Source organism: Phocoena phocoena, chromosome 1 (assembly GCF_963924675.1).
Source record: "Phocoena phocoena chromosome 1, mPhoPho1.1, whole genome shotgun sequence".
Lineage (NCBI taxonomy): Eukaryota > Metazoa > Chordata > Mammalia > Artiodactyla > Phocoenidae > Phocoena > Phocoena phocoena.
Window position 1 is genome coordinate 75,233,265 of NC_089219.1, and position 17,894 is coordinate 75,251,158.

Sequence of the window (17,894 nt, forward strand, 5' to 3'; positions counted from 1 at the left end):
AGATGACTTTGTTCATATCCTGCCCTGGAATTTTAAGTCTCTGTTGGATCCATGACCACGACTCTGTTTATTCCACAAGCTCTTTCCAGAGGTAGAAGACCTAACATTTCTACGTAGCTCGACTGTTGCTTGGAATGAGAACTTGTTTGGTTCCTGAACTTTTCCTGCGTTAGTGTGAAACATGCAAAGTCTGAAATATGCAGTCTTGTACCCTGATGGGATATGGGAAATTTCAACACATAGTACACGTTTTCCTAGTTTAATTTTTGAGCAGTTGTCCTCTGAGTTCTGGCTCAAAGCCCTGTCTAATCAATAAGAGTCCTTAGGAACTTAAAAAAAAATTCTTTAAAAAAGCTTAAGCACAGGAAAAGCAAAACTACCTTCAGAGGCTTGTGTTAATTCACCTAAGCTCTTTCTTGTTATTCATAGCCAAATGACTAAACTTTCTATTTATAAATAGAGGGGGCTTCCTGAGACCTAGGGACCCATCACTGCTTTTAAGCATTCATGTCACAAGCCAGCCCAGGCTATATTTTACCAAGTGGTTAGAGGGCAGACTGGTTTGAATCTTATATTTATTTATAGTGACTAACATACTTGGCACTTACACGTCCTCCTAAAAGCCTGATAACTCCCGTTATCTTCTGCTATAAGTGGTCCTGCTTTCACTGAGTTAAAAATGAGTGTTTGGAGGGGGAAGGGAGATGAGGGCCATTCAGATTTGCCAACAGTTCCCTAAGGCAGGTATGTCTTTGGAGCAGCCTTGCTGGGTACCAAGGAAACCTGTGAATTCACCGTGGAAGCTGTCAGGCCAGCTTACAGGCATCAATTATGAAAATCCTGAGTTATTTCTGGAGTAGGTGATTGATGTTTCGAATAGAAGATGACATTTTGATGGGCTCCAGACTTGCTGTGATAGGAGTTAATGAGGATAATGACGATGATAATGATATTTACATTATAGCTTTCTTCCAAAGAACCTTTTAGTCTTTTTATCTCATCTGCGTTGAAAATGTCCCTTTGTAGTTGGGAGGGAAAGGTGTTATGAATCTGTTTTTCGGGAGAGGAAATATAGAGTTAATTGCCTAGCTCTCAGGTTCCATTTTGGTGCTAAGAAGAGGTGTTTAAATGATGAATTAAATTTGGGGAGATTAAGTTGAGAAGAACACCAGTCTCAGTTCCCATTCATCCTATACAATGCTGCCATATCCAACTCCATTAGTGTAACTCCCTGGCCCAAGCGTCTTCAGGGGACACTCACAGACTGCCAAATTCTGTCCAAATACCCAAGGCCCTTGACATTCCAACCTACATTGTCTCACTGGGCTCTTATATTTGTCTCGTGTTTCAGCCAAACAAATCCCCTTGCTTGCCTCTAGCGCGCGCTCTGAGAACCCCATTCTCCTTTCATAATGTTTATCATGCTTGCTGTAACTTGTTTAATGTCTGTCTTCCTACTTGGATGTAAGTTCCAGGAAAGCAAAGACAATCACCGTTGTATCCTGAGGGCCTATGCAGGTTAACGGGCACACAGTAGGTGCTTCTGAAGCGTACACTGTGCTCTCCCACCTCCATGCCTTTGTCTTGCTGCCCCCCCAGAACTCTATCCTGGCTTCTCGAAGCCAGAGCTGAACTTTCAAGCCCAGATTAAACCCTGAGCCCTCTGTCTGATCTCCCCTACTTGGGAACCACCACAGCACCATTCTTTTTGATTCCTCCCTTAACTTCTTTTGTGTTATGATCATCGGGGCCACTTGTGTGGTCTTCCTTCCCCGCCCTTCCCAGACTGTCAGCTCTCGAAAGACAGGAGCTGCACCCAGGAGCCTGGCAGAGTGTGGGAACTTGCTAAACATGTGCTCATGTGTCTAAAATGCTGGTTGACCAGCATTCTTCATTCAGCAAATTCCCATTTCCAGAATCTGAAGCTTGTCGTGAGAGGGGATTTGGCTCATTCTTAGCTTCCTCCACTCTCTGCAAGGCTGGGGGCGGGGACCAGTCAGGGGAGCCCTGCTAACTCTTGCTTTAAAAAGTGTCTTCCTCTCTCCTCTAAGAGTAGCACTGAACTCTGGCACGTGGGTGGAAGGTTCCATTTCCTGTGGCGGCCCAGAGCAGGTTTGCAGTTGGCAGTTTTTAGTTTCATCGTCCACGTTAATGGCAGCCTAAATAACGGAGAACTCACTGACGCATCGTCAACTGAGCGGTGTGACTAAATCAATGACCTCTCCAAGGGATTTTAGTACTGGTTTGTGCTTCTGATGGGCTTTTGCATGTACCCTTCAGTTTTGGTAAGAGGATTACAGATTGAGCTAACCCTCGGGGTGTGTGAGAGCTTATAAGCAGAACATGTTTGATAGCCTAAAGAGCCCCGGCTACTAGAAATGTGGGCACACCAAACATCTGTGATAGAACACTCCATGTAACTTAGAAAGAGCTGCTGTGACCACCTTACTGTGAATTATTCAGGGCTGTTAAAGTTGATGATGTAGATCTACATTTATTGACATGGAGAGATGGCCACAATATATAGCTGAGTGAGGGAAGCACGCTATGGAACAGCACAATGATGTACCATCATTCCATATTTACATCTGCATCTAGTCCTAGATGTGAGGATATTCTCCAAGACGCTAATAGCAGCTGTCTGTAGGTGAGAAAATTTGGGGTAATTTTTTTCCTTTACTTTTTGTTTTTATGTTTTTGGGGGTAAGGTTTGATTTTTATTTTTGCAGTGAGCAGTTATTATTTTTACAGTCAGAAAAAGAGAACAATGAAGCCACTTTCAGTTTGAAAAAAATTGTTGGAAATAAAAAGTCTTATTAAAAAACCTTCATATTTCCTAAAAATCTCTTACTATAAAATAAACAAAAACAAAAAGCAAACTCTTGCATGAACACAGGAAAACATCTTTCAACTGTCTCCATAACTGAGCCATATTATAATGTGCTGACGGCAGGAGTCAAAGGAACAAGGGAAGCCTTTTTGAGGAGGAACATATGTGAAATCAAGATCTCCTGACCACACGTGGATAGTATGCATACTTTTAAAGCACCAGAAGTATGAAGTATCCTTTGATTATCATTTTAATCCAAGCTTTTGATAGCAGTTGACTTATAGGTAAGTATTTCTAATTCCATAGCTTATAGGACAAGAGAAAACAAAAACAAAAACTTCCCATCTCTGGTAGCAAAGAAATGGTGACTTCATTCACCACAGCAGAAAGAGACAAGGCTATTGCAAGAAAAGAAAGAGACATAGGCTATTGATCACAGTACAACTCACGCTTTATTCCATCGTGATTGGTATACTTGTAGGATCAGTACAGCAAGAGACTAAAATCAGTGCAGAATTTCTCTGGACTAAAGGACCGTGAAAGGCATGACTGATTTTGGCACACAGAGTGGATAACCATACACTGGCTGTAACAGGATGGTCAGTACGATAAAATGCACGAATCTAACACCATGTGGAAATCATGTCTGAGTTCTGTAGAATGTAAAGGAGTAAATAATCACGAAGACTAACATGCAACTCTAAATAAGTCACATTGTTCATCTACAGACTATTTCTCCCCTTCTAGATGAAGAGATGGCCTTAGTAGCCTCTTCACAGTAGCTTAAAAGAGCAATCAATACACAGGAGAGAGATCTGCCTGCTGATTTCTATAGCAAGTCATCACAGTTGAAGAAGTCATGCTAAATCATGTACTTTCTCTATATGGTCCTCAGTAAGTTGAATCTTACTGACCAAGTGATTCTGACTCAACTTTTATTTACTTAAATACAATCTCTAATGTCTTTATAACGTCAAAAAGCAGTTTCTGTTAGCTTTTCCTTATAAATCACAATGGACGAGAGGGGAACCTAGGTAACGGGGTAGCGGGTTGTCTTTCCTCTTCAAAGATAACGTGATGCTAATGAGCACACCAAAGGAATACTACTTCTATGCTGCAAATACTGTAGGTTTTCACATCAGCGTATCACAGACAGAGTCCAAAGAAGCCAGCCTTGTCGGTGATGTAGCAGTGCAGAATAAGATTCTGTAGAAGAGGCACATAGATTCTAAGTGATTTCTTGAGACAAAGAGAAGGAAAGATGGAACGATGAAAAGAAAAGGAAAAGTGAAAACAGCCTTCTGTAGAACAAATGGTTCAAAAGAAAAATTGATTCACTTGCAATTTTCTAAACATAATAGAGAACAGTTCTCTAGTGTGGAAAGCTAGAAATAAAGATATTGGAAATTATATGCCAGTTAGCTGTACTATTAAGACTGAAGTGGCTGATTGAGTGAGTTTTCCTGTGGTTGTTTTTGAGGAAGGATTTCTGTTCTTGCCAGCATAGGGCCGGATTTAACCCCAAAGGGCAACCATAACTACTGAGGACAATTTTTCTTTATTAACTTGGGCATGTGGGTAACATTCATTCTCTCTGTGGTAAAAACATATTATTCACCCATGATGAGACAGTTGGAAGTATGCCAGTGACCAAGATACGTTTCAGTCATAGGATGCATGAAATTAGATATCTGAACGTGATATGAATATTAAAGTCAAGCAAAAAGAAAAAGAAGGAGGAGAAGGAACTTCTTCTAAGTCTGACATAAAATGATCGAATAAACGAAAAAAATAGTAGTTAAGGTTGTCTTGGTTTGCTCAGAGGTTTCTCACTTCCATTGGTTCAGGGGGAGATGAAATGAATGAAGGTATTCTCTCTTGGTCACCAAACATGAGGAATGTCTGATTACAGACACGTTAGGTGAGCCTAGCAAGACGTGAAGTAGCATTCCTTAAACTCCCTGAATCTTAATCTTAGCCATAGGCAATACAGGAAAGGTGGAGATGACTGGGAAGTTTGATAACATGCCTGGATCAGTCACCATTCCTTGGAAAGTACCATTTCCCTGGTCTGCTAAAAGACCGATTCTTTCATTTAAGTAAAAGACAACCATCTCTCCCTTCACTGCGGCATTGTTCTTTGTTAAGAGATTCGTGTCAGTTTAAGGTTGTGTAATTGGAAGGCTACAGAGGAGAGAAGTTTTAATTGAATTCCACAGTAAATATTCACGGATATTTCAAAGTAGAATTGTCCATTGTCTGCGGCTGATTTCAAGCACCAAGCCTATCACTTCCTGAACATGCTCCATCTGGCTCGCACTAGACCATCAATAATCATTTTTAGATGTAATGTCTCTTTTGAAAGAAATAACTCTGTAGGTCAGCAAAAAAATAACTCTGTAGATTAAGGGGTAGAAGCCTGGAAACAGGGTGAGTCACAATGGGGGGAAATGAAAGTAAATTGAAAGAAAGAAATAAGTCTATTCCCCCAGGTCTGTATATGGCCAGTAATAAAGCAAAAATTCATGGAATGTGACTTAAAGACTTTCTAAAGTGTTGTACTCATGGGGTGTGTCCAAGCTTCTTGACCTGCAACTCCCTAGCAACCAACTGGTGCTGAATTCACCTTCCTAGGTGTGGTGCCCTACTTCTTCTAGAATTTAGATCTCTGGGGCAAACCCCACTGGGATGTGCCTCTGTGCAGTGAACTCCCCCCTAAACAGCCGCTCTGATTTTGGTCACGGTTCTGCTGAGGGGCCTGTTTGTTTGACCCTCTGCGGGTAAGTGGTGGTGGCGGCAGATGTAGCGGTGAGGCAGAAAGACTGCCGGCAGACAGGGTCGACCTGCAGGGAGATGTACAGAAGGCGAGACCCCGGATTCTACCCAAGGTCAAGGTGACTGTGATAGAAGTGGGAAAGTTTTCATACTTCAGATGGAAACAAAGAGGGAAAGGAGGAGGATCCACAGACCAGGGAATTTCATAGGAGCCAAAGATAAATAATGATATACAGAAAGAAAATCCAGCTTAGCTGACTGATCAAAAAGACATTCTTCGGTTTATATTGGCAAGTAAACAATTTTCACACCGATAACACAAACACTAAAATGAGTGTTTCCTTACAATTATTAATCACATTTGAATAATTCATTAGCTCTATATTTTCTAGATTGCTTAATTCATTGAGCAAATCCACAGTTTAGGTACCACCTCGAGGGGAGGGGCTGGGGGAGGTGCAGAACGAAGCAATTAAATTTAGAATTGTAGACCAGTGTTAGTAGCAGAGTGGCATAAGAGATTGTCAATGAAAACGGTAGGGATGGGTACAGTTATCAGCCTTACAAGTGCAGTACTGCCGGCAACAAGGGAGGGACTGCGACTCAGGAGTCTACTTTCTTGTTAATTAAAATCGAGCAGCAGGTCAGCAGCCCGTCCACCTTTTCCATTTCCGAATGGCTCACGGGGATCAGCATATGGTCCTTCAGCTTTTCATAAACCTGCGGGAGGAATCAAGGAAAAGTAGAGAAGAAGGCTTATGTTTCTGCCTCTGTCTTCCCTGGCCCCCAGGCCCACCCCCTCCACCTGGGGTAGAGGATTCATTTAGCTTGTAAGTGTAGGCTTTTCACCCATTGAACCCCAAGATATGCATGGAATCAAGACCACACACATGCCTACAGCGATACTCAGAGAGCTAGCAGCATTGGTTAACCACTAGCTCTATGCTCTAACCTCAAAGCCGAAGATGTGTCAGAAATGTGGTTGTTACTAGAAAGGCCTTTACTCTGCCCTTGTCATTGCTAGATTAAGTGATATCTGAAAGTTGGTGGACGTGTTTACAGGCTGAGTATGACTCTCTCTCCACGCTTCAAAACCCTCTCAACTACAGTGTTCCTTTCCTTAATAAGACCATTGGAAAAACTTGACAAAGTATAATTTAAGTGAAGGATTTCAAGTCAAACTGCTTTTAAATTACAGGTGTGTGAATTTTAGAGCACCTTTTGACACGAATAGAAAGAAAGCATGTGTCAAACCTTCAAATTAACAGTCCACAGATTTTTTCTCTGATGATAAAACAAAGAACTTTTTTTTTTAAAAAGAAGGCAAAATCACTTGAAAACACACTGCCTAAAAACAATCTACCATGCCTCTGTAGGATGTACTTTGGTACAGTGGTTAATTAAGAGTGCTGGAACCACACAGAGTTGGGTTCCAGCCCCAGTTCTGCCAACTTACTGCTCCAAGTGTAATTTCGGTCAAGTGGCATCCCCTTGGGATTATTTCTCTGTAAGATTGGAGTAATAATAGCACCCTCACAGGGCTGCTGTAAGGAATGAATAAGACAGTACATGCGGTGTGCCTGGCACAGGGGAAGCGCTCAATAAACATGATGTTACTGTTTCTGGTGGTAGACCCAGGGCCGAATTCAGAAGCAGTTAACGATCATCTTGTTATCGGATGATTGATGTGGCTGAAGGGGTACGAATGATCCAGAGCTGTGTTTCTTCAAGTGAGTTCAGTGACCAGGGTGCTTACTGACATTGCAGATTCTAAGGTGGGGAGGTCTAGGAACCTGTATTTTTAACAACCCTGATGCACATTAAATTGTGAGACCCACTATTCATCTGAGAGCTGGTTAAGCCCCAGTCCAGGGGGTCAGGGGTCCTATATTTTCCTCAGGTTCACACTTTCAGCCATGGAAGAAGAAAAAAAAATTATCTATTTATCCTCTTCCCCTGCTCTCTTTTTAATCTGCTGAGGGGGATCCTTCCTGACTAGGAGGATAAGCCTAGTAATTATACAGTATTGCATATTTAAAAGGTAGCATAAACTATTTCCTAAAAGTTTTAAAGCTTAAGATTTAAAAAAAAGAGAGAGAGATCAGTGGTTACTAAGACTCTTCTGTAATGCTTACTATAAATATCTTGCTCCTCTGGACAGAGATGAACATACTGAAATGCCTAAAAAAGATATGAACACTTGAAGGATCTATGGACCAACACCCTTAATCTGCTTGGTATGATTAAATTGAAATTACCAAAGTATACAGATGAGACTGGCAGAGTGCCCTGAAAGACTGGGAAGATTTTCTCAGACCAGGAAGGAATTCCATACGGAGGGGGCAATTCCCTGGCTGGCACATAAATGCAGAGCTGCTTGGAGGGACCAGTTGGCTGGTTCCAAGTGTGCTGTATTTATATTTCTTCTTGTTCTATCCTTTCAGGCCTTTGTTGCCTAGGATGCGTAGCCCCTGCTTTTGAGCACCCTTCTCTTTGGGTCATTCCTACTTCTCTGACTGAAGAAACAAATGACCCTCTGATGAGGGGCAGCTTAGATTTGTCAGAAAACAATGACGCAGTTGGCCATCTAATTGTAGGTCTCTATGCCTAATGAGCATGTCAGTGTCAGGAAGTACATTTAATCAGAGCTGGAGCACAGACTTGGGAGATCCAAATACTCATTTGAAAAGGTCTGAATACCAGGCATGATCATCTCAATTACTTCGCATGCATTAGTGACCAATGACACTAACGAGAAGAGCGAGTTAAATAAACTTTCCTTCGGCCCTAAATTATGTTATCCTTGTACATTTTGGAGATTAATCCTTTGTCAGTTGCTTCATTTGCAAATATTTTCTCCCATTCTGAGGGGTGGGATAGGGAGGGTGGGAGGGAGGGAGACGCAAGAAGGAAGAGATATGGGAACATATGTATACGTATAACTGATTCGCTTGGTTATAAAGCAGAGACTAACACACCATTGTAAAGCAATTATACTCCAATAAAGATGTTTAAAAAATCATATGAAAATAAATAAATAAATTATGTTATCCTTTTGGCTTTCCTAATGATGTGTATAGGGGAAAAGGAAGCCCTGTTATTTGTCACTCTATTGTGAAAAAAATCCCTAGGCAGGAAGGCTGCAAAGGGAGGCCTACTCAGGTGCTGTGGCAGGAAGGACTTTCTTTTTTACCTTTGCACTTTCTGGATACTCTTCTGGGGTTCGGTGCAGCAAGACGTGGCCTTTATTGGGGATATTTAGATATAAGCAGTTTGCGGCCGTGTCATCAGGCACAGTGAGTTTGTCGTAGCGGTGGTCACTCATCTGTTGCATGATCTATAACGAGAAACAAAGCAGGCCTAAGCAGAGCATCTCCCACACTTGCCAACAGAAGGAGGGCAGTGTGGTGGGATAAAAGCTTGCAATCCGTACCTAAGAATGTTCCTCTGTGTTGAAGTTCCCGTCTATTACCTCTAGACACTTAGAACCAGAAGAGGAAAACTGGATGTAGCTACGATTCTCTGGAAGAATTGTAAGGGTTCTTCTTGTTCTTTCAAAAGTATGTGTTTGTCTCTAAGTTTTCCGGATGCGCAGGCTCAGCGGCCATGGCTCACGGGCCCAGCCGCTCCGCGGCACATGGGATCTTCCCGGACCGGGGCACAAACCCGCGTCCCCTGCATCGGCAGGCGGACTCTCAACCACTGCGCCACCAGGGAAGCCCAGTCTCTAAGTTTTTAAGGGTTTTAAAACGATTATTTTTTTCATAAGATCTATCAGAAAGACACATAGACAAAAGGCCCAGCTGGGGTTTTGATGACATCCTCAGCTGAGTAAGCAGGGCTGCTCTGGTCTATAGGGAAAAAGGATCATAGCAGTAATCAGAACGGTCGGTAGCAGTAATCAGAATGGTCAGTTAACTGATTTAGCAATAACTGCACAAACACACACACACACACACACACACACAAACAATTTCCTCTTCTAGGTACATTTAAATTGAATTCACTTGTCTTTTGGCAGGTGCTGCCCTTAATACAATGAACATAAAAATCCCTTGGGGAGAATGTTAAAATCATATTCCAAGGCCATGCCCCCTTGGCATGATTCTGGTTTGGCAGGTTTGAGGTGAGGCATAGTAATTTGTATTCTGGAGCCCTCCAGGTAATTCTGAGGCAGATGGTCCCTGGACCACACTTGGAGAAAAACTGACTTAGCAGGTCCATTCATCAAATGAAGGGTTTATTAGTACCTTAGTATAAAATAACTTAAAGATAAGACAAAAATGAATTCTGCAAAGAACTTAAAATATTGATATCTCATCTTCAGCCCCTCAACAAATTAAAACAAAAATGCAAAGAACAACATTCCCCATTCCCCTGCACCCCTCCCCCACGCCAAAAATATCCAAACATTAAAAACAAAAACAAGTATGATTTTGGGCTTACTCATGTAGACCTCTTTCTATTCGTTATCATTATCTATATGTTTTAAGGAATCTGCCAAAATGTCATGCCATGGAGGTATAAGAAGATCTTTTCACTGTCTGGTTCTAATCTATCTTTCCAGCTAGGTCTTCCTTTGCCCCTCAAGATTTGTGTGGAAATGGGCCTCATATTATAGGACCCCAGAGTTAGGTCTCTTGTCTACTAAGTCATGGAGGCACTGAACAGTAAGATTTACAGTGTGGAAGAGCAGAAGAGACGCCACGCTCCCTGCAGAAACTTCACTCCCAAGAGGATGTGAAGAGTACAGATGGTAAGGCCTTCTTGACTCACCAATCAGGTAATCCATTCTCTTCTCCAAGTGGGGAATATGTCAAGAGCAGACAGAAACCAGGAGTAATATGATAATGGAATATCCTTCACAGAGAAGGAAACAACAGGAGTGGGGATGAGCTTAAGCACTACATCAAAGGCTCAGAGACACAAAGATAAACAGACATAAATCCAGTTTTTGAAGAGGTCACAGGCTAATGGAGGAGACTGTCAGACAAATAGACAATTATATTACAATAAGAACAGGCAGAGCACCATGCTAAACATTTTACATTTATTACTGAATCCCCAAATTCCCATTTTACAGATGAAGAAGTTGGACTGAGAGAGGTCAAATAACTAGCTCAAGGTCATAATGGTAGATTTAAACCCAGACCTGTGCAACTCAAAACTTTATTAATCATCTCACTTTGCTCTTTCTTGACTTCCAGAGCTGCAGCAAAATCTCTCTCCTACAAACTACCATATCATCTACTTTTTCACACTTATTTGGTACTTTAAATTTATGGTCAAAATTAATCATGGTACCATTCATTCTCTTTTTGTGTGTAATCCTGTTATGACACGGTACAGTTTCGACTTGACTGGACATCTCTTTCGCACTTTTTTTTTTTTTTTTTTAACATCTTTATTGGGGTATAATTGCTTTACAATAGTGTGTTAGTTTCTGCTTTATAACAAAGTGAATCAGCTATACATATACATATGCTCCCATGTGTCTTCCCTCTTGCGTCTCCCTCCCTCCCACTCTCCCCATCCCACCCCTCCAGGCTGTCCCAAAGCCCCGAGCTAATATCCTTGTGCCTTGCGGCTGCTTCCCCCTAGCTATCTACCTTACTACGTTTGTTAGTGTGTATATGTCCATGGCTCTCTCTCGCCCTGTCAAAACTCACCCTTCCCCCTCCCCATATCCTCAAGTCCGTTCTCCAGTAGGTCTGCGCCTCTATTCCTGTCTTATCCCTAGGTTCTTCATGACATTTTTTTTCCTTAAATTCCATATATATGTGTTAGCATACGGTATTTGTCTTTTTCTTTCTGACTTACTTCACTCTGTATGACAGACTCTAGGTCTATCCATCTCATTACAAATAACTCAATTTCATTTCTTTTTAAGGCTGAGTAATATTCCATTGTGTATATGTGCCACATCTTCTTTATCCATTCGTCTGATGATGGGCGCTTAGGTTCTTTCCATCTCCGGGCTATTGTAAATAGAGCTGCAATGAACATTTTGGTACATGACTCTTTTTGAATTTTGGTTTTCTCAGGGTATATGCCCAGTAGTGGGATTGCTGGGTCATATGGTAATTCTATTTGTAGTTTTTTAAGGAACCTCCATACTGTTCTCCATAGTGGCTGAACCAATTCACATTCCCACCAGCAGTGCAAGAGTGTCCCCTTTTCTCCACACCCTCTCCAGCATTTATTGTTTCTAGATTTTTTGATGATGGCCATTCTGACTGGTGTGAAATGATATCTCATTGTAGTTTTGATTTGCATTTCTCTAATGATTAATGATGTTGAGCATTCTTTCATGTGTTTGTTGGCATTCTGTATATCTTCTTTGGAGAAATGTCTGTTTAGGTCTTCTGCCCATTTTTGGATGGGGTTGTTTGTTTGTTATTGAGCTGCATGAGCTGCTTGTAAATTTTGGAGATTAATCCTTTGTCAGTTGCTTCATTTGCAAATGTTTTCTCCCATTCTGAGGGTTGTCTTTTCGTCTTGATTATGGTTTCCTTTGCTGTGCAAAAGCTTTGAAGTTTCATTAGGTCCCATTTGTTTATTTTTGTTTTTATTTCCATTACTCTAGGAGGTGGGTCAGAAAGGATCTTGCTGTGATTTATGTCATAGAGTGTTCTTCCTATGTTTCCCTCTAAGAGTTTGATAGTTTCTGGCCTTACATTTAGGTCTTTAATCCATTTTGAGCTTATTTTTGTGTATGGTGTTAGGGAGTGATCTAATCTCATACTTTTACATGTACCTGTCCAGTTTTCCCAGCACCATTTATTGAAGAGGCTGTCCTTTCTCCACTGTACATTCCTGCCTCCTTTATCAAAGATAAGGTGTCCATATGTGCGTGGGTTTATCTCTGGGCTTTCTATCCTGTTCCACTGATCTATCTTTCTGTTTTTGTGCCAGTACCATACTGTCTTGATTACTGTAGCTTTGTAGTATAGTCTGAAGTCAGGGAGCCTGATTCCTCCAGCTCCTTTTTTCGTTCTCAAGATTGCTTTGGCTATTCGGGGTCTTTTGTGTTTCCATACAAATTGTGAAATTTTTTGTTTTAGTTCTGTGAAAAATGCCAGTGGTAGTTTGATAGGGATTGCATTGAATCTGTAGATTGCTTTGGGTAGTAGAGTCATTTTCACAATGTTGATTCTTCCCATCCAAGAACATGGTATATCTCTCCATCTATTTGTATCATCTTTAATTTCTTTCATCAGTGTCTTATAATTTTCTGCATACAGGTCTTTCGTATCCTTAGGTAGGTTTATTCCTAGATATTTTATTCTTTTTGTTGCAATGGTAAATGGGAGTGTTTTCTTGATTTCACTTTCAGATTTTTCATCATTAGTATATAGGAATGCCAGAGATTTCTGTGCATTAATTTTGTATCCTGCTACTTTACCAAATTCATTGATTAGCTCTAGTAGTTTTCTGGTAGCATCTTTAGGATTCTCTATGTATAGTATCATGTCATCTGCAAACAGTGACAGCTTTACTTCTTCTTTTCCGATTTGGATTCCTTTTATTTCCTTTTCTTCTCTGATTGCTGTGGCTAAAACTTCCAAAACTATGTTGAATAAGAGTGGTGAGAGTGGGCAACCTTGTCTTGTTCCTGATCTTAGTGGAAATGCTTTCAGTTTTTCACCATTGAGGATGATGTTTGCTGTGGGCTTGTCATATATGGTCTTTATTATGTTGAGGAAAGTTCCCTCTATGCCTACTTTCTGGAGGGTTTTTATCATAAATGAGTGTTGAATTTTGTCGAAAGCTTTCTCTGCATCTATTGAAATGATCATATGGTTTTTCTCCTTCAATTTGTTAATATGGTTTATCACATTGATAGATTTGCGTATATTGAAGAATCCTTGCATTCCTGGAATAAACCCCACTTGATCATGGTGTATGATCCTTTTAATGTGCTGTTGGATTCTGTTTGCTAGTATTTTGTTGAGGATTTTTGCATCTATGTTCATCAGTGATATTGGCCTGTAGTTTTCTTTCTTTGTGACATCCTTGTCTGGTTTTGGTATCAAGGTGATGGTGGCCTCATAGAAGGAGTTTGGGAGTGTTCCTCCCTCTGCTATATTTTGGAAGAGTTCGAGAAGGATAGGTGTTAGCTCTTCTCTAAACGTTTGATAGAATTCACCTGTGAAGCCATCTGGTCCTGGGCTTTTGTTTGTTGGAAGATTTTTAATCACAGTTTCAATTTCAGTGCTTGTGATTGGTCTGTTCATATTTTCTATTTCTTCCTGATTCAGTCTTGGCAGGTTGTGCATTTCTAAGAATTTGTCCATTTCTTCCAGATTGTCCATTTTATTGGCATAGAGTTGCTTGTAGTAATCTCTCATGATTTTTTTTATTTCTGCAGTGTCAGTTGTTATTTCCCCTTTCTCATTTCTAATTCTATTGATTTGAGTCTTCTCCCTTTTTTTCTTGATGAGTCTGGCTAGTGGTTTATCTATTTTGTTTATCTTCTCAAAGAACCAGCTTTTAGTTTTATTGATCTTTGCTATCGTTTCCTTCGTTTCTTTTTCATTTATTTCTGATCTGATTTTTATGATTTCTTTCCTTCTGCTAGCTTTGGGGCTTTTTTGTTCTTCTTTCTCTAATTGCTTGAGGTGCAAGGTTAGGTTGTTTATTCGAGATGTTTCCTGCTTCTTAAGGTGGGCTTGTATTGCTATAAACTTCCCCCTTAGAACTGCTTTTGCTGCATCCCATAGGTTTTGGGTCGTTGTGTCTCCATTGTCATTTGTTTCTAGGTATTTTTTTATTTCCTCTTTGATTTCTTCAGTGATCACTTCATTATTAAGTAGTGTATTGTTTAGCCTCCATGTGTTTGTATATTTTACAGATCTTTTCCTGTAATTGATATCTAGTCTCATGGCGTTGTGGTCAGAAAAGATACTTGATACAATTTCAATTTTCTTAAATTTACCAAGGCTTGATTTGTGACCCAAGATATGATCTATCCTGGAGAATGTTCCATGAGCACTTGAGAAAAATGTGTATTCTGTTGTTTTTGGATGGAGTGTCCTATAAATATCAATTAAGTCCATCTTGTTTAATGTATCATTTAAAGCTTGTGTTTCCTTATTTATTTTCATTTTGGATGATCTGTCCATGGGTGAAAGTGGGGTGTTAAAGTCCCCTACTATGAATGTGTTACTGTCAATTTCCCCTTTTATGGCTGTTAGTATTTGCCTTACGTATTGAGGTGCTCCTATGTTGGGTGCATAAATATTTACAATTGTTATATCTTCTTCTTGGATCGATCCCTTGATCATTATGTAGTGTCCTTCTTTATCCCTTTTAATAGTCCTTATTTTAAAGTCTATTTTGTCTGATATGAGAATTGCTACTCCACCTTTCTTTTGGTTTCCATTTGCATGGAATATCTTTTTCCATCCCCTTACTTTCAGTCTGTATGTGTCTCTAGGTCTGAGGTGGGTCTCTTGTAGACAGCATATATAAGGGTCTTGTTTTTGTATCCATTCAGCCAATCTGTGTCTTTTGGTGGGAGCATTTAGTCCATTTACATTTAAGGTAATTATCGATATGTATGTTCCTATTCCCATTTTCTATATTGTTTTGGGTTCGTTATTATAGGTCGTTTCCTTCTTTTGCATTTCTTATCTAGAGAAGTTCCTTTAGCATTTGTTGTAAAGCTGGTTTGGTGGTGCTGAACTCTCTCAGCTTTTGCTTGTCTGTAAAGGTTTTAATTTCTCCATCAAATCTGAATGAGATCCTTGCTGGGTAGAGTAGTCTTGGTTGCAGGTTTTTCTCCTTCATCACTTTCAGTATGTCCTGCCACTCCCTTCTGGCTTGTAGGGTTTCTGCTGAGAGATCAGCTGTTAACCTTATGGGGATTCCCTTGTGTGTTATTTGTTGTTTTTCCCTTGCTGCTTTTAATATGCTTTCTTTGTATTTAATTTTTGATAGTTTGATTAATATGTGTCTTGGCGTATTTCTCCTTGTATTTATCCTGTATGGGACTCTCTGTGCTTCCTGGACTTGATTAACTATTTTCTTTCCCATATTAGGGAAGTTTTCAACTATAATCTCTTCAAATATTTTCTCAGTCCCTTTCTTTTTTTCTTCTTCTTCTGGAACCCCTATAATTCGAATGTTGGTGCGTTTAATGTTGTCCCAGAGCTCTCTGAGACTGTCCTCAGTTCTTTTCATTCTTTTTTCTTTATTCTGCTCTGCAGTAGTTATTTCCACTACTTTATCTTCCAGGTCACTTATCCGTTCTTCTGCCTCAGTTATTCTGCTATTGATCCTATCTAGAGTACTTTTAATTTCATTTATTGCGTTGTTCATCGTTGCTTGTTTCATCTTTAGTTCTTGTAGGTCCTTGTTAACTGTTTCTTGCATTTTGTCCATTCTACTTCCAAGATTTTGGATCATCCTTACTATCATTATTCTGAATTCTTTTTCAGGTAGATTGCCTATTTCCTCTTCATTTGTTAGGTCTGGTGGGTTTTTATCTTGCTCCTTCATCTGCTGTGTGTTTTTCTGTCTTCTCATTTTGCTTATCTTACTGTGTTTGGGGTCTCCTTTTTGCAGGCTGCACGTTCGTAGTTCCCGTTGTTTTTGATGTCTGTCTCCAGTGGCTAAGGTTGTTTCAGCGGGTTGTGTAGGCTTCCTGGTGGAGGGGACTACTGCCTCTGTTGTGCTGGATGAGGCTGGATCTTGTCTCTCTAGTGGGCAGGTTCACGTCTGGTGGTGTGTTTTGGGGTGTCTGTGGCGTTGTTATGATTTTAGGCAGCCTCTCTGCTAATGGGTGGGGTTGTGTTCCTGTTTTGCTAGTTGTTTGGCACAGGTTGTCCAGCACTGTGGCTTGCTGGTCGTTGAGTGAAGCTGGGTGCTGGTGTTAAGATGGAGGTCTCTGGGAGATTTCCACCGTTTAATATTATGTGGAGCTGGGAGGTCTCTTGTTGACCAGTGTCCTGAAGTTGGCTCTCCTACCTCAGAGGCAGAGCCCTGCCTCCTGGGCTGGAGCACCAAGAGCCTTTCATCCACACGGCTCAGAATAATAGGGAGGAAAAGTAGAGAGAATTATTAGAAGTATGAGGAAAGAAAGAAGGAAAGGAGGAAAGGAAGGAAGGAAGAAAGAAGCAAAGAAGGAAAGAAAGGAGGGAGGGAGGGAGGGAGGAAGGAAGGAAGGAAGGAGGGAAAGAAGGAGAAAATGTAGAGAGAATTAGAAGTATGAGGAAAGAAAGAAGGAAAGGAGGAAAGGAAGGAAGGAAGAAAGAAGCAAAGAAGGAAAGAAAGGGAGGGAGGGGGGAAGGAAGGAAGGAAGGAGGGAAAGAAGGAGAAAATGTAGAGAGAATTAGTAGAAGTATGAGGAAAGAAAGAAGGAAAGGAGGAAAGGAAGGAAGGAAGAAAGAAGCAAAGAAGGAAAGAAAGGAGGGAGGGAGGGAGGGAGGAAGGGAGGAAGGAAGGAGGGAAAGAAGGAAAAAAGACAGAAAGAAAGAAGATACAGTAAAAATAAAATAAAGTATAATATAGTTATTGTACTAAAAAATATTTAGAAAGAAAAAAAAAAAAAGAACGGATAGAACCCTAGGACAAATGTTGGAAACAAAGCTATACAGAGAAAATCTTACACAGAAGCATACACATACACGTTCACAAAGAGAGGCAAAGGGGGAAAAATCATAAATCCTGCTCCCAGAGACCACCTCCTCAACCTGGGGTGATTCGCTGTCTAAAGGAGGGAAGGAAGGAAGGAAAGAAAGAAAGAACGAAGGTAAAGTACAATAAAGTTATTACAATTAAAATTAATTATTAAGAAAAAAAAATTTTTTTTTAAAAATACCATGGACGGATAGAGCCCTAGGACAAATGTTGGAAGCAAAGCTATACAGAGAAAATCTTACACAGAAGCATACACATACACGTTCACAAAGAGAGGCAAAGGGGGAAAAATCATAAATCCTGCTCCCAGAGACCACCTCCTCAACCTGGGGTGATTCGCTGTCTAAAAGAGGGAAGGAAGGAAGGAAAGAAAGAAAGAAAGAACGAAGGTAAAGTACAATAAAGTTATTACAATTAAAATTAATTATTAAGAAAAAAAAATTTTTTTTTTAAAAAAACCATGGACGGATAGAGCCCTAGGACAAATGGTGGAAGCAAGAGTATACAGACAAGATCTCACACAGAAGCATACACGCACACATTCACAAAAAGAGGAAAAGGGAACAAAATCACAGATCTCGCTCCTAAATTCCCCCTCTTCAATTTGGGATCACTCCCTGTCTATTCAGGTATTCCACAATGCAGG

At 40.5% G+C, this 17,894-nt stretch overlaps 1 protein-coding gene across 1 annotated transcript in view; it reads right to left on the bottom strand.

Moving 5' to 3' along the window:
- Nucleotides 1–3,263: 3,263 nt before the first annotated feature.
- DDAH1 (dimethylarginine dimethylaminohydrolase 1) overlaps nt 3,264–17,894 on the bottom strand; it is a 161,464-nt gene continuing 146,833 nt past the window's right edge. The window contains exons 5-6 of the mRNA XM_065879304.1: nt 8,799–8,942; nt 3,264–6,325 (exon numbers count right to left, since the gene is read on the bottom strand). Of these exons, the coding sequence (XP_065735376.1) occupies nt 6,209–6,325; nt 8,799–8,942 (261 nt within the window). The 3' untranslated portion in view covers nt 3,264–6,208. The remainder of the gene's footprint in view (nt 6,326–8,798; nt 8,943–17,894) is intronic.